Here is a 23,155-nt window from a genome sequence, read left to right on the forward strand (position 1 = left end):
CAGAGGACACAATGAATCGTTTAATATTCATCTAACTCCTTTAACATCTGCTGCTGAATTTAAATGCAGCAGGATAATAGCAGGAGAAATTGTGGACGTGACTCGCTTTCTATCTGTGGCTGTGATATACATTACCTACATACGTTAAATATCCACTAGAGGGCAATGTGTCCAATGCATTCAATCTGATATCATAGGTTTCATAAGGGCGACAGACCCACACAAAGAGGAATGACAAAGAGTCAGATATTACACCGTGTGCAGACGGGCACAGGGAAGCTTCCCAAAATCTGATCATTACCTTGATGTGAGCTGTTCCTCTCCGACCATGAGGTGACGGACGCCTCTTTGCACTTCACTAATGAACAACTATCAGGCAGCTTCCATCATGCAGCATCACATTGAAAAGGAAAACTAACTATGATAGAGCGTGGAATCAATAATCAAAACGTGAGAGAAGAGGGACATTTAGGGACAAGTCAAACATCTGTCTTGTTACATTTTGAATTGTTTATTAGCAGTTATCGTGGAACAAAAGATAAAACCTACAGTTAATAGCAACTGGCAATAATTGGTATAAGAGATAATGAGATGAATTCTAACTACAGTAATTTATAAGGTCGTTAAGCAACACGTTTTCTTTTATTTTCTTGTTTTCAACTAACTGCGAGCCTCCTCTTCCACTATCTGCTCCTGTTTCTCTCTCTTTGTTCATGTGTGTGTGTGTGTGTCTGTGTGTGTGTCCTCTTCGTTCCCCCTACTGCTATCTGTTCCTCCCTCCTGTGGGATCATGGGAATTGTGCAAGTAGCGTGGCATTCCACGCTCTGCCCGCGGCGCTCCAGGAGGAGGCGTGCAGTAATGACCTGCTCCTCAGCTCGCTCGCCATCATCGCCCTCACAATTAATTCCCGCCTCGCGTTCCTCTGTGGTGGGGTTGGTGGGGGGAGGGGGGGGGGCTCCCTCATTAGAGCTCCTTGTAATGTCTCTGGCAGCAGCTCCCATCCTGCCACTTCTGCCCTTCCACTGCTGCTACCATGTTTGCTTTATGGATGCCTCCCTCTATGCCTTGCTGCCTCGCAGAGTGACTGACACTGAGTGTAGAGCTGCACCTGCTCTGTGTTTTAAATCCATCGGGGCTCGGCCGAAAAACATCGTTCACGTGTCTGACACAGGAGGGGAACATCTCGGAAGGTAATTTCAGGTGCATCCTCTCAGCAAATGAGGCTTTTCACTTAGAAACAACACAATTCATGGAAATGTCCAACACACACATGATGACACATGATGATGCCTTCACAAACACTCAATGACATTTGGAACGGCTGGTGAAACTCTGGCTATGAGCACTGAACTTTCAAACCCCCGGCAGAGAAGAGTCTGACCTGGATTTCAACTCTGAGCTTGACCGTGGAAATCTCACATCTCACATCATGGTCGGCCTCACACGGTCGGTCAACCTGCAGATTCTCCAGGTTCTAAGTGTGAAAGAGGAGCAGCATGAAGAACCATAGTTTTCAAACCATGGGGTTTAGCATTTTTCCTGTTCTTACTTTTTGATGGCCATACTACTGGCAGTAAAATGTTAAATAAGAGTCTTGTTAAAACGTATTAGAATAAAAACTTTGAAGTGGGTATAATTCCTGAATGTCTCAAAAATCAACATGAAGATTTGACTGTGAACATGCTCGTTAAAAGCAGTGAACCTAAGATAATTATCACAGAATCTGCATCTCACCATGGTTTCACGCAGCTTTTCAGTGAGTTTCAGTACATTGTTCATTGTGGGCTAAGCTGGGCACCAAGCAGCTGACAGGCACACGTAGCATTTAGCTGGTAAACTAAGTTTGTCTGCTTCGAAGCTAGGAGACTATGATTAATGCTAACCTGACTAGTCAGCAGCAATTACTCAAGCCAGATTTGCATTTGACCAATAAACACGAAGATATTTCCATTTCATTTCACTTTCCTTCGACTCCAAATACCATCAAAGGAAGGGGGTCGCAATCAGTGAGACATTTTCAATTGACCAATCAGCATGCATGATCGAAAAGCTAGCGTGATATGGACAAAATCACAAAAGGAACATTAGTATTGAATTGTTTCAATTCGGATTCATAATATATATGAATTTGCAAAAAATCTAAAAAGAATTCTACCTTTTCATGTAGAAGCAGGTGTAAGTAATTATTTTAGCCATTTTGTTCCATTGTGTATATTTAAGACTCGTTACTGCCCTCTAGAGGAAATGAGCCAATTCTGTAACAGGCAGAGATGTATGTTACATCGTTAACTTGTCTCTGCTGCCTCCAAGTGGCCAATGAAAATAATTCATCAGAACCTTAAATCTACGTTTTTAAAGATATCGTCACCGCCCAGTGGTCCGCGAGCACAATATGAGAAAAGCCCAACTCTACTCGCTGAGTTTTGTCTCTTTTCCCAATAAAAATTATGTCTTTCTTTGCATCACAAATTTTGAAACGCAATGATAATAGCACAGTGTATATGTGCTAATAGAAAACAAAGTAGCAGACTGATTTTCTTTTCACACAAGATAATATATACTGCTATATGCTAAAGAGGCTGACAAACTGAGACCCATTAGTCAGTTGTTGACATTTTTATATAACATGCAGTTTAAATTTTGAATGTAATAAACAGAAGGCCTGTCAAGCAAATGTCAAGCACTTGTGTTCCAAAAGTCAAGAAATTATACCGAAATTTCAGTTTAGGGGTGAAAATGGGTCAGTTTCATACTTAATAATTAGTTGGAAGAGATTCAATATGTGGCACGAACCTTTTGAAAAAAAATTCCTCAATAAAGCTCGTAGATAGGCAGCTACACGTGGATTTTGAAAATAACACAAAGGAGGACGATGACTCCTCAAACCGTGTCACGAAAACTCTGGTCAGTTGAGCTCCGTGCTGCTGCACCGAGGATCTCACTCGCTGCCATGCTTGTTTCCGGATATGCTGCTGAAGTCGGATTCAGCGTCTGCCATTGTGGACTTTGTCAAAGCCAAGGCTGCAGCTCAGAGGTTGAGTCAACACACGGATAAATATGAGGCAAGTTCTGGTCAAGAGTAAAAAAGAAGTTTTTAAAAGTTGCACTTCTTTCACCTTGTATTGAATTATGGCAGTGATGAGTTTAATTTGTGAGCGTGTGTAAGCATGTATGTTTCTCCCTATCTAAATAATAATGGTTGTTACAGCCGGTTCAGTTCTTCTAACTTCTACCTAAATACATCTTAATACAAATACAAAGACAAAGACATTTACCCATCATATAAACGTAAATATCAAACCAGAACATTGTTCTGGTCATTGAATATCAATCATTTATATGAAAAGTAAATGCTGGCTGAGTTATTTTTTTGAATGAATAAATGAATCAGAAGTGGGTGGTTAGGGTGGATCATATTTTGTATATCAGGGTTTGTATCCATGGTCTATGGTTTGGTTAAGTGTGAATAAAGACATTCTGCTTAAGGTCATCATCATCATTTTTTTCTGTATTAAACCAAACTCCAACCGGAACCAAGGGCAATTTTAATAAGTCTGTAAAGCGGATACCGCTCTGCAAGATCTGATGTCAGATTAAACATGCCTGATACGCAATTTCCTCATTAGGTTGATAGAAAACATGATCTGGTCGGCACCATGGAAATGCATTTGCCGTTGCAGGTTGGTTGTATATAAACACAATTTCTAAGGAAAAAGGAATTGGCTTGTTGAAAGGTCAAGCAAGTTTAGCAAAAATTGATGAGTTCAAAAATGCATCCATTGACGTTGGACGCACAATGACTGTTGATAAGTCAGGTTTGTCAATCTAATGTAATTAGGATTGTGAAAACAAGAACACTCATTAATACCAGGCCTGTTATTAACCAAATTACACACACACACACACACATACAGAGTATATCTCAATATCAATCGTAAAAAAAAAAATTTGTTATCCAGATACACAACCATATTTCAGCAGCTTTGGTAAGAAATATGCAAAATCAAGAACCAAATTCCAACAGCTTCATCACCAGCTGCTGTTTTCTAGAAGAAAAATTGTACAATGTGGTGTGAGCTGCTCAAAACTGAGCCTCTTTGTGAATGTGACTTCTGGACTTAACTAGGTTCCTCCAAGATGTTTGTGTTTGCCGAAGCTGTTTGCTCAGCCACGCTGACAGATGAGCTCGGCGACTGTGTTTGCTCATATTAGCACGAAAACAAAAGTGTCCCCAATCCAGATTCTTGAAGAGAGACACTTAAACTTGGATCGTTTGTCAGTGTTTGATAAATTTAGTTTGTTGTTTGGTGAACAATCTGTTTTTAACTGGGTAGCTGCCTCAGTTTACCAAAAGAAAGAAGAAAAAGTTTCTTGAAATTTTGTGCAACAGCTAAAGGATGAAACTTAACCTTGGAGTATACACACTCCGAGGGCTATTGGTGAGTTTCTGGGTAAATTTGAAAGAAAAAATAAATAAAAACACAAAAATAAATCCCTATTTCTCTAAACGGGGCTGGCTCTCACTATTTCTGTGCCCCAGTCGAGATATTCTTCCCACCACTGTTAATTCAACACCTTTACTTACTAGTTAGTTTTAAAATGAGGATTTTTACACAAAGTTAAAAAATGCAACACATTATTTTTTTTATTTTCAAGAAAGTTGTTTGTTCGTTACTTATCATCCTCTACTCAGCGTGGACGGATTATCATGAACACATAAAGACTGTGTACACAAATACTGCACATGCACTGTGTGTCCTCTAGGGCAATTTACAACCACACATCTAACACCAAAAACATTATATTTGTTATTTTGATATTTTAAATGAAGGTGATTTTAGGTCCACGTTGAGGCGTTATTACATCATCCTGCTCCTGACATTTGCGAGGAGGACCGCTCTCTCTCACGGCTGCAGACAGGAAGTGTCTGATACAGTCTTAACGAAATGAATACCTTAACGTCATGTGATTCAATCTGTATAAATGTAGTTGACTGATTAGGGAGTGATTTCAGATGCAGCCTGTGATTACAGCAGCTACTAAAAAATAATGTTCAACACTGTCTGACGTTCATTTCCAACAAAGGAAGGGTTTGTACTTCACAGACACCTGACTCAGTTTCTCCTGTTTACTGTCTGTGTTCTGTTCCAAAGCTTCAAAGACGGATCCTTACTGTCTCAAAGTTTACGTTCATGTGCCAGGACAGCCGTGCGACAGCTGAGAGCAAATATTGATTGTGGGCGGCGCAGTTTGTCTTTTAATTCCACCTCATGACCTTTGTCACCTGCAGCGCCGCTGCTCGCACGTCCTGCGTGTGAAGGAGCCAATCAGGGCGGACGTGGTAACCAGGACCAACAGTATCTGTCACGTCGTCAAACTTTATTGTCAACAATTAAATGTAATTAGTGGTGCTATGTTTGTTTTCTGTGTGTTAAATGTTTAGCCTCTGTCTCGCTCTGATCTCTCTTCAAAACCTTTACAAGTGCAATGAGTGACACTGCATTGTATAAATCTAGAGTTTACAAAGAAGATATCTAAATGGAAAAACGCTCTGGAGAGCATAAACCTCCAACAAGGCCCAGTAGTCCCTTTCCAATTTGATTGAATTAATCCCAGGGAAATTGGTCACAGTTTCAAAAATGCTCTGTCTCGCAATACCTTAGAAAGCGATAAAAGAAATACGTGAATCTGCCCCTTGACACAGATCCACGGCAGCTTTTTTCAGATTCTTCCCCTGATTCATGCTGCATCCTTCCACCAAGTTTCATCCATCTTCCTTTCTACGTCATCTTCTGACAAACAAACAAACCAACATACAAATGAACAGATGACAACATAACCTCCTCCAAAGAGATAGCAAGTGGTGCTATGTTTATTTTCCATGTGTTTAAAAATTTGTGAAAAAGTCATCATATAAATAGATTACTGTAGCTTAACTTGCTTATTCCAGGACTCTTAACAAGTACATTAACTCAAGTACATGTTTTTCTTCAGAACTAATCATTTTTACTTTTACTGTAAAGAAGCTGAGTGCTTCTTCCACCACTGCCTAGTTCTGCACAGATAATGTCAGCTGATCAATGACCTTAAACATTCAGCTAAACGTTCCATCCATTTGATCTGTATGTTATTGCCCAGGATGCTCCAACCAACTTGATACGACTCGTTCTTTTTTTGTTTTGTCGTTTGCTGTGAAGAAAACACACCGAGTGACATTTATGCAGCACAGTCACACAGATTGATGGATCCAAGCAGGAGTTTAAATCTTATGTAGCTGCAGACAGAGCCAGAAATAATAACAATAATAATAATAATAATAATAATAATAACAATAACACAGGCCTCCAGTGTGGTTTTAAAAGCAGATGCATCTTCAGACTACTTTCCATCCACATGTTCCCTGAGCTTGGGAAGTGACTGTGTGTAGGTGCTGTCATCTGCACCGCCACGTGTGCCAGGGGTCGGATTTCGCTCGGCAAAGCCACTAACTGGATAATTAAGAGTGCTCTGTACACTCCAATTAGCAGGCGGCGGCGGCGGCGAGGGGAGGAGTGAGCGCTCGAGTGTAACCGAGGAAAGCGGCGCAAAAACCGGGCTAATGCACACGGAAACAGGCCGAGGAAGCCTAATGTGGGGGTGCAGGAGGAAATGAGGCAGGTTTTCTAAATAAATACTGTCAAGGCTGCTGCTGCTGCACTGTGGAGCATCGCTGCAAACTGATAGTCTCACCCTGTTTATTTTCCCAAGTTGGCCCCCCCCCCCCACACCTCACACACACTCCGTCTCTCCTCGCCCTCTTTCCGTCTTTGTCTGTTCTGTTTCTCACAAGGCCTGGGAGGAATGCAGTTTACCATAACAGTGTGTGTGAGTCCATCAGAAACACCTCCAGGAGAGAGTCCGGCTCCTCCTCCTCCTCCTTCCTCCTGGTCAGATGTCCATGTTGGTGAGGAGAAGCAGCTGAGAGCCTGTCGTGGTTCTGCTTTGGTTGCTTATCAATCTCTCCATCCTGCCGGTGCTCGGGTGCCTCCAAACAAATGCAACGTATATGGAGTTACCTGGAATAACAGGTGGAGCTATGTGGAGCTTATGCTTTAAATTTCTATTTCAGTGTGTTTCTTTGATTTAGATTTGGTTTTGCAGGAATTCAGAAGGGGGGGAAATCCAGGCTGGATTTGTGTGTGTGTGTGTGTGTGTCCCTCCGTGAATCTTCCCGGTCTCTCCCATGACAGATGCGAGCCCGGATCAAATTGAGACAGATGAATCGATGGATTCACACCATCACCCCTCCAACAGCCATGTCTCGTGACGCCTCTCCTCTCTGATTCTATTTCCATCGACTAAATGCAGGCGACATTTAAATCCGGGGGTCGTGGTTATTAATTACTCCTCCAAGTTCAGTTGAAAGCTCAGGGAAGACGGGGGGGGAGGAGCGGCGGCATGGGGAGTAACGGCGGAGCACGCAGACAGGAACAAAGGCCCGCCACGAGGGTTCATGCCTCCCACTGCTGGAGACCCACATACTGCTGGGGTTTCTGCAGAAAGAGGTTAGGACCACCTAGGCAGATTTCCCCGGAGGGCTATTATCGCCCGGAAGATAAAATTATTTTCAGACGGAGGAGCTTCCACTCACACAGATGCACAGGGTGTGATAGCAAGGGCACTGAGGGATCGTGTGCTCTGAGGACAGGTCCATTAAAAAAAAAGGAAAAGAGGCAGCCATCAATCCAACCGGTGTCGAAGGACAAATTCCCTGCTTCAGAATCATTCTGCAAATGTAAATGCTTATTTTGTTGCTTAAAAGGGAAACAGGCAAAAATCTATAAGAAAAAAATAAGAAAATGTCTGTTTGAACACTAAAGACATGAAAATAACAACCTTTCAAAATAAGAGTCCATGAGCAGAAGAAGAGGAAAAGATAAATGCAACCAGGTTTGGTGTTTTAGTTCCAATTCAAATCAGTCTAAGGAAATATCTTTGACGTATTTTGTTGACGTCATGTAGCACGTTGAAGTCATTCAACAATATTGCTTTAAAGAACCAGTTTAAATGGATCCATAATAATCCACCTTCTCTCATTTCATGTCTGCAACCGAGAATCATGTGAAACAAAGACAAAATATTAAGTCCTCACATACTATGAATACAGGAAAGGATCTCAGTTCGTCCAGTGGTCACTGATTCATACACGTTATTATAACCAGACAAAACCTGTGACACATCGAACTGAGCGCTGAAAGACTTTCTTTATGGACTGAAATGAAGAAATGATCGAGATGAAAGCGGAGGTGCAGACAAGGACGAGTCAACTGCAAAATGTCTTTCCTCCCACTTTCTGAAAACAGCGTCCTCGTTCCACTGTCTCTGTTTTCTCCGCTCAAGCCTTTCCAAGCCCAGGTTGTTGGTATAGGTCGTGTCCCTATGTCCACAATGACTGGCAGACACTGTAAGAGTGGGGGGTTTGACAGGTAGTGAGAGAAGAAGGTCACATGTTCAAACCTGAGCAAAGACACGCAGGTTAGTTTAATTAAAAAGTATAAACTGGGAAGTTTTGGGGTTAAAGGTTTGTACGTTAAAAACCTGGGGGTACACTCTGTAATTCAGGAGGTCATGGGTAAAATATTTTTGCTGACTTCTTCTTTCTGTCTCCTCAGTCATACCCTAGACAATCTCTTTGATGAGGACACCAATTCTTTGAAATTAGTCAACTCCCCAGGTCCCTACAGTCGACATGTGGATATCACAGATTTCTGCTCCTTTTCCTATCGAGAAGTTGACTCATGACCTCAATCACAAATCAGTCAAGTTTTGGAGGATCTGGGAACCGGTGCATTCCTTCTTACAGAAACCATAACTCATAATCTTTTTCTGGAAGGGGAGGCCTGACTGCCTTTTTATTTTATTTTGTTTCATTCTATTTATTTTATGCACGCATATTCCCTTGCCTGTCTCCTGTCATCCTGCTGATTGTGTATGTATGTGTGTTTGTGTATACATGGATGTATATGTGTATGAATATATATATATATAATATATATATATATATATATGTGAACGGATACATATTGCGGTGCTCACTGTTAGTTTGGGGTGGGACTTTTTTGTTTTGTTTGTTTTGTTGTCTGTTTTGTTTTTCTAATGTTTGTACTCATAAAACGGTAAAAAAAAACAATAAAAAGAGTATTAAAAAAAAAAAAAAAAAATTGATCTTATAATAAATAACTTGTTAATGAAATCCATTCTAGTGAAAACATACTACACGTAATAGTGCATCATTTAATGCAGACGTCTTTGCTTCCTCTCGGTCCCACCGATTGCCAGCTCTCAATAAATTCATCAAAGTGCAGCCGTTAGCAGCCTATAGGCCTGTGTGACACCGCTCACCTGGAGGAGCTGTGTGACTCCGAGACTTAGAAATGTCAGCTGTCAGTTTGTTTACTCGCACTAAGCCTGTCTCAAAGTGGAAGGAATCCAGGGATTGTTTATTCCCTCTATTTCATGATGTAATTTGAAGTGAGATGTCGCACGGTGCTGAAATGATTAGCAAGCTCGCTGATCAGTCAACTGACAAACAAAATCAATCAGCAATGATTCTCATTTAAGATTAAATCAGGTTTTAAGCAGTAAGTTACTGGTTCAAGTTTCCATTTTGGACCCTTTGTTCGAGGAAGACAAACTTTTTGAAAGTGTTTTGTAACTCAAACACTTTCACCCTCAGAGTTGGGAGGAGATAATGAGGGATTTTTCATTTTTTGGGTGAACTATCCCTTTAAGTGCCATAGGCTAACTGCAAAATTCAGTTCAAATAATAATATAAGAATATTCAAACTTGGAAACTTTCCATGGGAATATACGTGAATTAACGGGAATAAACTGGAAATGTTGTGGGTAATTTATACTAACTGTTTTTACCTTGTCATATACAGACATAAATATAAACATTTTGTTTTGTCATAGGCTGATTTAAGCCCTGAGGAAACTTTGGGCACTTGACTATATGCTTCTGCATCGCGTCTTCAGGTCTTTGCACAGTATTTGCAAATGTACACAGCCTTTCCTTCTACATTGGATGGGGTGAAATGTCTCCACACATGAGAGAGTGCACATGGCATTGTTCTGTAGAATAAGATGAGAAAAAAGTTTGTAAAAAAACGCTAATGTAATGCCAGAGATGTAAATAGTTAGCCAAACTATTGGAATCGTCTGTAAACATATTTTACAATTGATGGATAAATTAATGGATATAGGCTAGATGAACAGATGAACAATCCTCAATCAGCATGCTAATATATTTTCCCCAGTAATATCATCGAAACTTACCTGACTCGTCCTGCACACTACAGTAGGCCTCAATAGCCCTGCTGTAAAGTGAAGGATGCTGGGAGTTATCTGTGCATGTGATGGAAGAATGCACAGTGGAGGGTTGAAACTCAACGTGCAGTGTGTGCTGCATTACATACATCTTTAAAATAGAGTTTTGAATGATGTTTTTATTGCTCAGCATTTAATTAGCTTATTTTTTTTTTTTCAAAATTCCCAAAATTCCTGAGCTTAACTTCCCATGGAAAGTTTCCGGAAATTTACCGGAAACTTTCCGCCCCTTTGCAACCCTAGTATTATGGTTAAAAAATGCTTTTTCAAAATTGTTTTTCAAATGTATGTGATTTCTGGAATCCTGCGACCCTCAATGTGGACTCAACTTTTTTTCCTCTTTGCAACTCGACCCTGAAGCTGAAAACATAAAAACTGCTGATGTGTGTTAAAAATTATTTATTATTAAAAATAATCCACGACTTCATTTCATCTGGGAGCTCATGAGCAGCAACGTGGACGAAGCCCGTGTGTTGTCAGCCGGTGGGAGATCCGCAGCCATGGGTGGGATTTATAATGGTGATGAATCCCGGGGGTCTGAGTAATTACGGCTGTCGCTGGACGGAGAGAGAGAGAGTGGGGGGGGGGGGAGGAGGGAGGAGGAGAAGGAGGGAGGGGGTGGGGGGGTGCAACAACCCCGGCGGAGGCATTTTATCTTAATCACAGCTCAGCTCAATTCAAATTAATTTGACAAGTTCCCCCCCACCCCCCCACCACCAATCCTTATTAAAAGACGCGCGTGGCAAATTATACCCTCCCCTCCCCCCCCCCCCTAAATACCTCGTCATAAATGAAAAAAAATATTAGAAATATCTGTTTTTAAAAGCTAGAGGGAGGAAGGAGGGGGTGCGAGATGATTTCCCGGAGATATTTGTCTCCCTGTGTAGTGCGCCCTGAGCCACCATCCATCCATCCATCCATCCACCCCCCCCCCACACCTCTCCCCCTCTCCCCACCCCCCCACCTCCCCGGGTGTTTCTATAGTAATTTCCAGCCAATGATCAGTAGGTGTCCACATCCCTGCTCGCTCACCTCAGCACCAATCAGCCACACACAGCGACAGGAGCCGCGGACTGAGCAGAGGGAGCACAGGCAGACGCACGGCACGGCACGGCACGGATCAGGAGCAGAGGACGCGCGTTAACCCCCCCCAGCTCTCCCGCCACCTCGACCCCCCCATCCTCCCACGCTTATTGTTGTGCGCGACACCTTTTTTATTGGAGGATATTTTTCTGCACTTTTTGTTTTTTTCTTCACCTTTTTCTTCTTCTTCTCCTAAACGTGACAAGAAAGTCGATAAAGAGAAACGCTTCTTTTGTTTTGAGCGCTCTGAACACACGCACGCACGCACGCACACACGCACACGCACGTTATTTCCCTCCGCGCGGCGGGGATGTGCCGTTACGCGGACGCGCGCTGGTAGCATCGTGGGAGCTCCTCTCTACAGGAACCTGGTAGGTGATGCCCTCTCTCTCTCTCTCTCTCTCTCTCTCTCTCTCTCACTCTCTCTCTCTCTCTCTCTTCCTCTCTCTCTCTCTCTCTTCCTCTCTCTCTCTCTCTCTCTCTCCCTCTCACACACACACACACTCCCCGTCTCTTTCTCTCTCCTCTCTCTCTCCCTCTCTCTCCCCATCTCTCTCTCTCCTCTCTCTCTCTCTCTCTCTCTCTCTCTCTCTCTCTCTCTCTCTCTCTCTCTCTCTCTCTCTCTCTCTGTGTCCACATGCATGCCTCCCCCCCCCCCCCTGTCCCGGATAGTCTCCGCGCGGCTGCCAAGTGATCCAGCCGGTGTCAGATGAGTGTTTGTGGACTAGTGTTTGCTCTGTAGCACCGCTCTCCTCTTCCTCCTCCTCCTCCTCTTCCTCCTCTGTGGATTATCTATGCAAGACCTTTGGTCTGATCGTCTCCCACAGACCAGACTGAGAGTCATTAACAGCATCTCGGTGCAGCAGCAGCAGCAGCAGCGGCGGCGGCGGCACAATGGTTCGTCATCGGACGTGGCTCTTTCCACTTTTCTTTCTTCAGTCTCCTCTTTACGCACCCCCCCCCCCTCTCCCTCTCTCCCTCTCTCCCCATCTCTCCATCTGTGTCTCCCAAGTATTGAACATTTCTGTCTCTCTAAACTTTGTTTACAGGCTGAAAAAAAAAATCAATGTCCGTGACTTGATTGCCTTTGGGCTGCGTATTTCGCTCCAGGGGTGAATTGATTAAGTAATAATGACCCTGAGGAGGCTGATCATTAAGCCGAGGAGGGTTTGTTTACTGCTGGTTTGCGGGCTTGTTTTGGACGCCTCATCGACACAGAACCTCCAGATCTGGAGCCTCACATTGGTGCCACAGCATTTAAAAACAACAACAGCTCCATGTTTTTGTGCAGGATTGAAAAGGGAGAGCCATTGTGAAGGTGTTGAGATTGTATCATCAGGATAGTTTAGCATTTTAGCAGTTTATGACATATACGTTATTCAGCGACCGGGTGGCTCTATCTCCCTCCACTTAAATGTGTGCATATTTTTAATTCCCATATGTTTTTCAAGGCAGCTGCTGGGTAGCACCATGGAAGTGATTTGAAATGCTGTAGTGTTCCAGCAATGGATCAGCTTTGGCAATTAAGAGAGAAAGCCCAGAAAAAGGTAATGGAAGTAGGGGGAGATGTGTCTAATGGGCTTTTATCTGTGGAAACCAAATCCAGACAGACTGGTGGAGAGAGGCAGGGAGAGAGAGAGAGAGAGAGAGAGAGAGAGAGAGAGAGAGAGAGAGAGAGAGAGAGAGAGAGAGAGAGTAAGGGGAGGGGGGGGGGATGGAACACACACACACACACACACCTCACATACACACATGTGCACCCACACCCTTGGACACATTGTGGTTGGTCTGGTCCATGATCTGGATGTAAATTCACCAGTGACTATCTTTGCTGTCAATGGGTAAATGTGATAGAGCCGGTCTGGAATGAAATCCAGGTGTTCTCCAGAGGCTGGACAGAGTCGTGTGTACATGTGTGGGTCGCCTCTGCTATTCGGATAAGATGAAAAAAAAAAGGATTTCCAAAATACTTAACTATGTTCCTCCTGGCGCCCAAAGAAGATTATTTTTTAAGAGCTTATATCGCAGGCCTCAGGTAAAAGTCTTTGTGTTTGTAGCTGCTGCTGTCTTAATCTGAATTCTGGTGAGCCTCTCCTCAAACTTTTTGAAAAAAAAAAGAAAGTGATATTTTGGGTTTGAATATTAGGCCTACATTTGAATGTTTTGATGAAACGTACCCTTGTGTATTCAGATGTATTTATTCAGTCTGTGAAGTGGCTGATTGGACTTTTCTTCAAAATATGTAATGTAAGAATAACTTGAAAAGACATCTAAAAAATGTTGAAAGTGTGGCGTTTTCTGAAGCATGCTAATTCCTCCCCACATTATAACAATGGCATGTTGGTCTGTCACAGCTATCATCACCAGATGAAGATCACTTCTGACTACTTGTGATAGTTGCATTACAAACGTCAGAGCGTAAACAATGTGCCAGAGGAGTCTTCAAATGTTCAGCCGTTGTCTTCAGAGAGAAGTTGACGCGGTGAGATGAAATCTGATTAGAATGAAAACATTTGCCTTTCTTTTTATGTGTAACTGTTGTTTCTTTGCTTTTAGCGCGGCAGAAGATAAACCAGGATGGTAACACGCGGTTGGTAACCAGCTTCACTTCAACGACGGCCACCATCACTCCACGCTCTTCTCCTGAACATTGACGACCAGTCCTCAGCCATGTCTAACCTAAACAGTGCACTGTGCATTGAAAACATACAGAACGCAGAAGTGGCTCTCCTACACAAGGATAATCTGTCCGATGGTGGATTAAGCCAACTTTTGGATTATAACGCAGAAATGGAAAGGTACCGCTCTTTTGCAAACTTTTATAAAGCCAACGGGGCATTTCCACAGACTGCCAAGATTGCCCGCATCACAACGCCCATTTTTCCCAGTGCTAGAATTGGCATGTCCCCTTGGAACTGCGATAACGCCATGCTCTGGGGAAGGAAATCAGCGGCAATAAACCCTAATAGGACCAGCATGCATAGAAATGACTCCCAGAGGCCGGGGAAGCCTGGCTCGCTGCCAGAGACGCTGCAAATGGCAAATAATAATTTCCTCTCTACCTTATCCCCCGAACACTGCAGACCTTTAGCAGGAGAATGCATGAACAAGCTGAAATGCGGCGCTGCTGAAGCAGAGATAATGAATCTCCAAGAACGCGTTGGAACTTTTTCCGCTATTCCGGCTTTAGGGGGCATCTCATTACCTCCCGGGGTCATCGTCATGACAGCCCTTCACTCCCCCGCAGCCTCAGCAGCCGTTACAGACAGTGCGTTTCAAATTGCCAATCTGGCAGACTGCCCACAGAATAATTCCTCGGCATCCAGTGGAAACCCAGCGAAGAAGAAAAGGAAAAGGTGTGGGGTCTGTGCGCCCTGCAGGCGTCTAATCAACTGTGGTGTCTGCAGCAGTTGTCGGAACCGCAAAACGGGCCACCAGATCTGCAAGTTTAGGAAATGCGACGAGCTGAAAAAGAAGCCGGGCTCATCGCTGGAGGTGAGAACCGGGGCTCTGCTTCCCCTTCTTTTGTTATTATCCCCTTGCACTCCAAAGCATTAACCTTTTCATCCAGTCACGTTCTAAGCCCTCGAAAATTGTTTCCATGCCCACCCATGCCTGAACATCCCCCCGGCTTCTCAAATCTGCCTACCCGCCTAGCCTAATTGGCAGTAATTAGGGGTGTTTGTGCGGAGCGCAAGCTGAGCTTGGCTCAGACACCCCTAATTGCTGCCAGTCAGGCTGGGGCTGGAACGCATCCGAACAACCCCGAGCTTGGCTCAGCTCCAAGCAGGGCTGGGAAATGGTTTTCAGCAGAGAGCCATCCCTCTCTGCACCCGGTCATTTTAACCAATTATGGAAACCGTCTCTGGATGGGGAGAATCAATATCCCACAAAGCCTCAGCCTCCGACCACCAAGAGACGGGGAGAGTGATGGCAGGGCCGCTGATGGCGCTGCTCAAAACAGCCCCCCAAGTTTTGTGTATGAGGGAGGGGGGGCGGGGGGGGTTAGTGAAGCAGCCAGAACGATCCTGTGTGAATTGGTCGTGCAGATAAAGAGGGGTTGAGATGAAATCATTCTATATTATATTTGTGTCATTAAGGCCAATTATAGATCAATGTAGGGCATGATGCAGATCAGGAGGGAGGCAGAGGCAGAAATAAATCACTGTCACTCAGGGAAGAGGAACAAATGTCTCAGCTCAGTCTCAGCTGACGAGCAGCGAGGGGCCTCGTTAGGAGACAATCAGGGGACAGCGATGTCTTTGAAACTTCATTTTAATCGATTTATTTACGGAATGATATTCGGTTGTCAAGGGCAGAGGCAGAATATGTTAAGTTGCAGACGTGGTTCTCTTCACCCTGAGAGCTTGAACTTGCTCACTGACTTTACACCAGCCTGTGTATGGGTGAGTCACCTGCCGATGCAACCGGAGGGCCTGATGATTTGCTCATTAATTAAGTGATTACACAGAGAGGGAAAGGGGGTTAATTAGAGGAATTCCACCTAATCTGCTTATGGAATAACACCATGTATGGGGGTTTATTTGTTCACGATAAATTCTGTGATTGATTTAAAAAAAAACGGTTAATTTAAGAAGATAATATTGTGTCTGCGTTCTTCTTATGGTTTGAAGTGTAAACATCACCTTGTTCCTGCTGCTTTTCAGTGACCAAGATATTATGGAAACATTCAGAGTAGATTAAAGACATAAACATGCAAATGTTGAAGCTTGTTCTTGACCTATGAGGTGACAAGCTCGATGTGACATAATACATTTAATAATCATTAGTCATTAGGATGATTTAACAGTAATTAGGTCTGTTGTTTGGGTCTCTAACACAAAGAGTGGGTCAGTAGTTTACCTTTAATAGTTAATGATAGTAGAGAGAGGAGGGGATGGTCCACTGCTCAGGAGTCTAACCAGGAACCTGCTGCTGGAGGCCATCTCAGCCTGTGTGGTGCACACCTGAACCATTCAGCCATCAGGTAACCGCTGGGTCAGTCATTTTAAGCAATCGTCTCAAACGTTGTGCAGAAAGCAAAGGTTCAAAAGTCTTTGAATCTGCTGAGCTTCATTTTACATTTTGATCCTGAGCCCAAAGTTCCCAAAGTTCTAAAATAAGATCCAATTTGGGGAGTTTTAAGGTCAAAAGATTTTTTAAACAATTTTACCTGAAAAAATCTGCACATGCAATGAGATTATGTCTAAAATGTCTGTAGCTTCCAACAAGATATAATGCTCTAGAAATTAAAATGACACATTGAAAATGAGTGTATATCACTTGCTTTAATTTGGACTCAAATTACAAAAAAAAAGATACTGTATCTAAATTATTTCCGTATGTTGCAGTCATATATAAACCTTATAAGTTTAAATAATTAATTTGGTATCTTGTACTGTAGCTTTAACCGATTGTTGGAACAAGGTGATAGAGAATCTAGATGGGACTGGTTTTACAGTGTGGAAAACTCCGATGCTCTTCAGGGGGAAATTAGAGGGAAACCTCAGTTTGAGTAAAGAGGCGACTGATTGGTTGTGGGCTGTGGGTCGGACGCGACCAGAAGGTGTTAATCGGAAGCTAATTTAATGTCGTCTCCATTCATCGTGTACTAACAGGTGTCACAAACAGGTGTCCGGGAAGCCGGCCTCACGCTCTTAATGCAGGGGTAGACGCACTTTTGGAAAACATCCATTTGCAAAGACGGTTAGAATTACCAGGGGTGTGAAAAAAAAATACCCAAACAAATCCACACTTGCTTTTAAAAGCTCCTCCGGTGAGTTCAGTAATTCATATGATACGGACTCCCCTCGCTGTAATTGTTATTTTTGACTCTGCATCTGTAATTACAGGTGCACCTTCTGCTGCGGAAATGGGTTTAAAGGCATCTCCGAGGTGTGAAGTTTCGCTCCTGCTTAGTCCCAACTTTTATGCGAACATTAACAAGGGTTTGGTTTCTTCACCTTGTTGATGCTGCTAATGGTTCTTCGGGGTGAGAAGTGTGAGAAATCGGGGGCTGGAGCGATTCTATCGCCTTTTCGTGCAAATTCACACGCGAGCAGCACAACACATGTATGCACACTGTGTCTCTCATCCTCTCGCACACATCCACACTCTCACAAACAAACAAACAAACGCACACACACCAAACATGAGCAGAGTGTACTTTTTTGCCTTGGAAGAGACGATAAGCCACTGGCAGCCAGTTAGATTTGGCTGTCAGTGTTTTCCACATGGGAATCACCCTGAACTAATTATATCTTAAGCAGCGGTGGAAAATGCAAATCAGAATTTTACTCACACCCCTGAAATTGGAGAGCCAATTTAATCTAATACCCCCTTTAATTTAGCGCGCTAATGCAAGGCCCTAGAGAATTGCCCTGTGTCACCGCTGCTGTTCTGCAGCAGATTCCGCTCTCTCTCTCTCTCTCTCCCTCTTTCTCTCTCGCTCTGTCTCTCTCTCTCTCGCTCTCTGTCTCGGTGCCGCTCTCAGGCTCCAGGATGGATTAGTCTGGCAGAGGAATCTCATCTAACCTAACATTTCCTGAGCAGTTACGTTTGCATAGCTTGAGCTCCGATGGCTCAAAGGTCTTTCATTAACTTTCAATTGAAATAATACTCATGTGGGCGAGTTGTGTCGTAGCTCACCTGTTTACCTCAAACCTTTTCTTTTCTTTCTGCAGCAAGGCGCTTTAGTTGAATTTTGTAAATGTAAAAGTTACACATGCCTGCATGTATTCCTCAGCATTTTGATTCACACTGTGGCACCAGTGTTCACACAATGTGAGGGGATCCATACATTTACAAGCTTTTCCTTTTCTAAAGCAGCGTTTTCAAATCTGAGTCTGTAAAATGAGGCAGTTGCACTTGTGACCTCACATCACAGGTCATGGCCCTAGTGAGAAAAGGACAAAGATAAAATCAATCAAATATTATTATTATCATTATTATTATAAGAAAGATTAAAACTACTTATAAATGTTTTTGTTTTCTTGTGACCCTCACCTTACACTATGCCTCATTGTTATTAGAGGTTTTAATTTCTTTGCAGCACATACACTATAGTATAATACAAGTCAATGTAATTAAAATGATCATGTTAATCTCTGTAATTATACAGATCATATTATGAATTATCTTTTAGTCCTATTCAATGTGTTAATGTTTTTTGTTTTCAGGGGCATTTTGCCTATTTTGTGTTTTGAAATCAGGGTCGGGAGGGTAACATTCACTGGAATGGCTCTAAAGTAGAGCGCCAGTGCTAATGTTCTAACATAAAACTACAAAAACTAGAATGATGTCGTCCTCATGGGTTAATGATAGAAGACGTTCAGATTTATAAAAGACCCTTCAGAAGGCAGATGGGGAAGTTATAATGGAAGTTATAATAAATGCAATCCAGGTAACAGCAACATTAGTTTTCTACGACAAAAGACAGAGTGCCTGGAAAGACTTATATCCAAGCTGTGAAAAGATCCTTTTAAATTTCAAGAACATTTAACAACTTTATCACATAATTTTTCTTGTAAATTAGTATAAAAACTGAAGATTTCACACCTGGAGTCTAATGCCTTCAGGTTGACGTCCAAAACAACATCTTCAATCATGACCCTCAGAGTCCTCATAACCACACAATTTCATGTGCTGCCTCAACACTTGCTTCTTGGAAATATCGTCAGGAACAATTGAATGCAAACACTTCTCTTTTTCTGTTTACAATACTGCGAAGGCAAAGCAGGAGACTTGTGAAACAGCAGCATCTAGAGAGGCTGTTCATGGATTGATCGTATTAACACGTGTAGGAAAAGCAGGACCGGGGCAAAGCACGATCCAGTGGAACAGATTCCTCCTTTCAATTACAAATGTCATAGGGCGGCCATCAAGTCATGTGCAGGGAAACCTACAATAAGGCTTTCTCTCTTGCTCTCTCTCTCTCTCTCTCTCTCTCTCTCTCTCTCTCTCTCTCTCTCTTGCTCTCTCTCTCTCTCTCTCTCTGTTTCTCTCTCTCTGTTTCTCGCTCTCCCTCGCTGTTCTTTGTGCAGCGTTGATACGAGAACATGAAATGGGTGAGATGAAAAGGTGGCAATGGCGGCCGAGAAACCTTTTGCTATTGTGATAAAAGACAAGGCCCGAAATGGCAGGAAGCAGGACCTTGAGGAAAATAGCTTGGATTCAGCCTCCTAATGAGTGTGCGGGAGCCAAATAAGCAACAGCAGCCAGGTCTAATTTGTTTTAGGTGTGCTCAGAATAGATAAGGACAAATCTGTGGCCTTCACCCCATCCCCACCCCCACCCCCCAACCTTTGCCTCCCTGGAGATAACACTGAGTGCTCCCAGCCAATCTCCGCGGGCAAAGGAGAAGGGGGGGGGGGGGGTAAGGAAATAAAAAAATAAAAAAGGCAGCGGAGGAAAAGCCTGAGGGACAGACGGCCTTTAGATCTGCAGATCTCTAACTCACTGGATTTATTCAAGCTTTAAAACTGCAGATTAATTTGGTCGCAGAGGTCTGGGGGAGTGTGAAAAAAAAAAGGAAAAACGAGGCTGCACGCCGCCGCGCATCTCGACCTAAAGGGCAACCTTAAGCTCCTGTCAAGACAATAGGATTTTGCCATCTGAACCGCGATGCAGACCGCTTAATTATACCCATCGTCCCTGCGAGCTACAGTCGGCTACTTAGGAGCACAGGCCCCCTTATTCCTTGTCATGGCCTTTTCCCCCTAGATTGGTTGTGCCGTGTGGATTTTCTGTCAACTTCCATTTGCACAGGGTAGCTGTCCTCCTTAGGCCTGTGCTGTGCTCGGAAAGAAGCCACGGCCGGGTGACTCTGTTAAAGAATTCATCGTTTTCGCCACCGCCGCCAATTAAGGCCAAAGCGTAATCGGAGGCGTCCAGACGATGCCCTTACATTATGTGGTCTGTCGCCTCCTCTGCCCCTGTTTGATTTAACATCCCTGGTTCAGTGGTGAAAAGGAACTCATTGTCATTGTCTTTATTATAGTGAGAGGATGAGAGAGGAAGAGAGAGGAAGAGAGAGAGAGAGAGGGAGGCATGGGGGTAGAACGGCAGCCCAGTGGAGGGTGGACAGTGTAAAAGAGCAGGTGCGGGAGGACGTTAATGTGTGGCACTTTAAATTTTAAACAGATGAGAATAAATTATTGATGCGGACTCTGGCTGAGAAGTTAAAAGGTATCTCGTCATTACCGAGAGCCCGTATGAGAACGTGTGAGAGAGAAGTATTCGGTAAATTCATCAGGGGATTGAAATGAGAGACACACAGCTTCTCGGGAGAAGAATGATGACTTTGGATTTCTGCACATGTTTTATGTTTTGGCTCTAATGTGAAAATTAACTGCTGCTACTTTTACTTTTTTACAAAGCATTTTCCTTAATGAGAGAGTGCAACAATGCCCGTGAATTGATGTCACATAATGATCAGATTAGATTAAATTATAAAACATGTCCCTGAACATTGTATTCCTTCATTATGTGTCGGTTATTCCCATACGGAGAGAGCACTGAGTAAACGACACAGGGAAATGATCCTCATCATTGTCCATTACAGTAACACTCACATGATCATCACTTTTCTCATTTCAGGATAAGATTAGGGTCCCTCTAATATCTGGACTGAGAATAGTAATCGATCCAACTAATTGGTCATCTTAAAAGAAAGCAGAATATCCTTAAATATCATGAAAGATATAATATGTAACAATTCTCCATTAAAATGTATTAAAACGACTAGAACTGTTATATACTTTATGGACTAGTGTACTGATGTTATCCCAAAAATTTCAAAAACGTTTGAACATAGAAAAGTCGTCAGTTTTATTCAAAGTAACAGGACATTTCATTTTGGTCGCCTGGTAATTGCGCCGTAACCGCTTTACCTGCAGCTTTGTGCGATCGTATGGTTAAGAAAAAACACACTGATACCTTGTTTGTATTGGTCACTCGTAATGGGTCGCGATTATTCATCGTCACTTGCTGCGTAATACGAGTAAAAAACATTAAAAACTTCACAGTGTAAATGATTTACGCCTGCCTCAGGTAGATTTTCAAATCCCATGTTCCACGCTGCCTCACGATGTCACCTAGCTATTTCTTATTCGATTTCTTGGGGATTGAGAGAAAATCTGAAAACTTTTCTGACAAAAAAACAATATTTCCCCTCAAACCAACAGACTGAACAATGAGCTCCCCCTAATGCAAGCAAAGTTTACAGTTTCTACAAAAATCAGTTTACAGCCTTCATGGTAAAGCTAAGCAGCATCCGATCTTCCCCTGTGTTGTATGTGAGATGCTGATAATGTGCTCTGTGTCTGAATTTCAGTGCAAACGCTGCTTTACTCTCTGTCTCTCCCTCCGTCTCTGTTCCTCTCGCTCTCACACATCGATCTCTTTGACAAACCACTAAATTACAGTTCTGCTATCGATTTCAAACATTTTTCCTCAAGTCAAACCTCCAAACCGTCCTCGCTGCTCATAACACTTCCTTCCCACCGTGGCTCTGGTTGACTGGACAGATCTCGTTGTCTAAGATGAAGACATTACCCTGCCCTCTGTGCCAGGGTTTTCTCTAGAGCAGCAAATTTAAGGGCCCGGAACAGAGTTGATTTTGCATAAAACGTACTTATCGACTAAAGTCCCATCACCTTGGAAAGTTTGTGATTTCCTACTTTTCAAGAAGCCTGTTTTTGCAGAGACTTGTTTGAAATAGGAAATCCATCACACTCAAAATCTTAGTCTGCTTTGGTTTAACCGATATTATCAGGGCATGATAATGCTGTTATGAACAGGAAGACTCATGAAATGTCTTCCTTGTCAGTGCAGTGTTTCATAAAATGAATCATGTGTATGTGGCCCTTTTGGTCAATTATATCCTTTATTTGACCACATCAACTACAGGTAGATTCAGGTGTTATTGTCTTTTTGTTTGTCGTTACTGAAAATAGAGAGTGGCATTAAAAAACTTCATGGATTTAAAATGAAGTAAACATGCCTGTTTGGGGTTTTCATGTACTATTCCATGGCATTTTAGTGATATAGCGCCCCCTTTTGTTCATGTATGGAACAATTAATTTTTTTAACCGAACACTAAATCTCAGATTTCTCATCTCCATGCACTGTACACATATAAACAAGTCCATTGTCGATAGGTTAGAGCCATAGACTATATATAGAAATCTACAATGCGGCTCCACTTTCTCCCGTTGTACAAAAATGAATCCATACAATCGCAGATACGAGTGCAGCTATCTTGAAATCCTTTGTGCAATGATGGTTTAATTGATTTGGTTTAATTCCAATCCACTAACATGGTGTAGGTGGGGGTGCATGATCTATGCTACCAGCCACCAGGGGGCGATCAAGATGATTTGGATTCACTTATGTCGTCCATGTTTATATGGTTCGAGCACAGAGAAACACCAGAATGTTCCTTTAACCGCATCACAGGCTGCTAACCAACGTGACACAGATTAAAATATTGAGGTGCAAAATAAAAACAAAAACTCTGTATCCAATCTACGTTAACCTCGTTGCAGTTGGTAAAATACATTAAATATAAAATACAAGGCCTTAGAATTAAATCTCTGCATATCCTCCAGTGAGTTTATGTGTGCGTTAGGAGGCGGCGATGACAGATGGCTCGGAGCCATTCATCCGCGAAACCTGACGTGAAAGTGAATTTGTGAGTGACAA

General features: G+C 42.9%; 1 protein-coding gene across 1 annotated transcript in view; it reads left to right on the top strand.

Moving 5' to 3' along the window:
* Positions 1-14,122: 14,122 nt before the first annotated feature.
* cxxc4 (CXXC finger 4) overlaps positions 14,123-23,155 on the top strand; it is a 42,160-nt gene continuing 33,127 nt past the window's right edge. The window contains exon 1 of the mRNA XM_061084472.1: positions 14,123-14,947. Within this exon, the coding sequence (XP_060940455.1) occupies positions 14,123-14,947 (825 nt within the window). The remainder of the gene's footprint in view (positions 14,948-23,155) is intronic.

This window comes from Limanda limanda, chromosome 2, assembly GCF_963576545.1.
Source record: "Limanda limanda chromosome 2, fLimLim1.1, whole genome shotgun sequence".
Lineage (NCBI taxonomy): Eukaryota > Metazoa > Chordata > Actinopteri > Pleuronectiformes > Pleuronectidae > Limanda > Limanda limanda.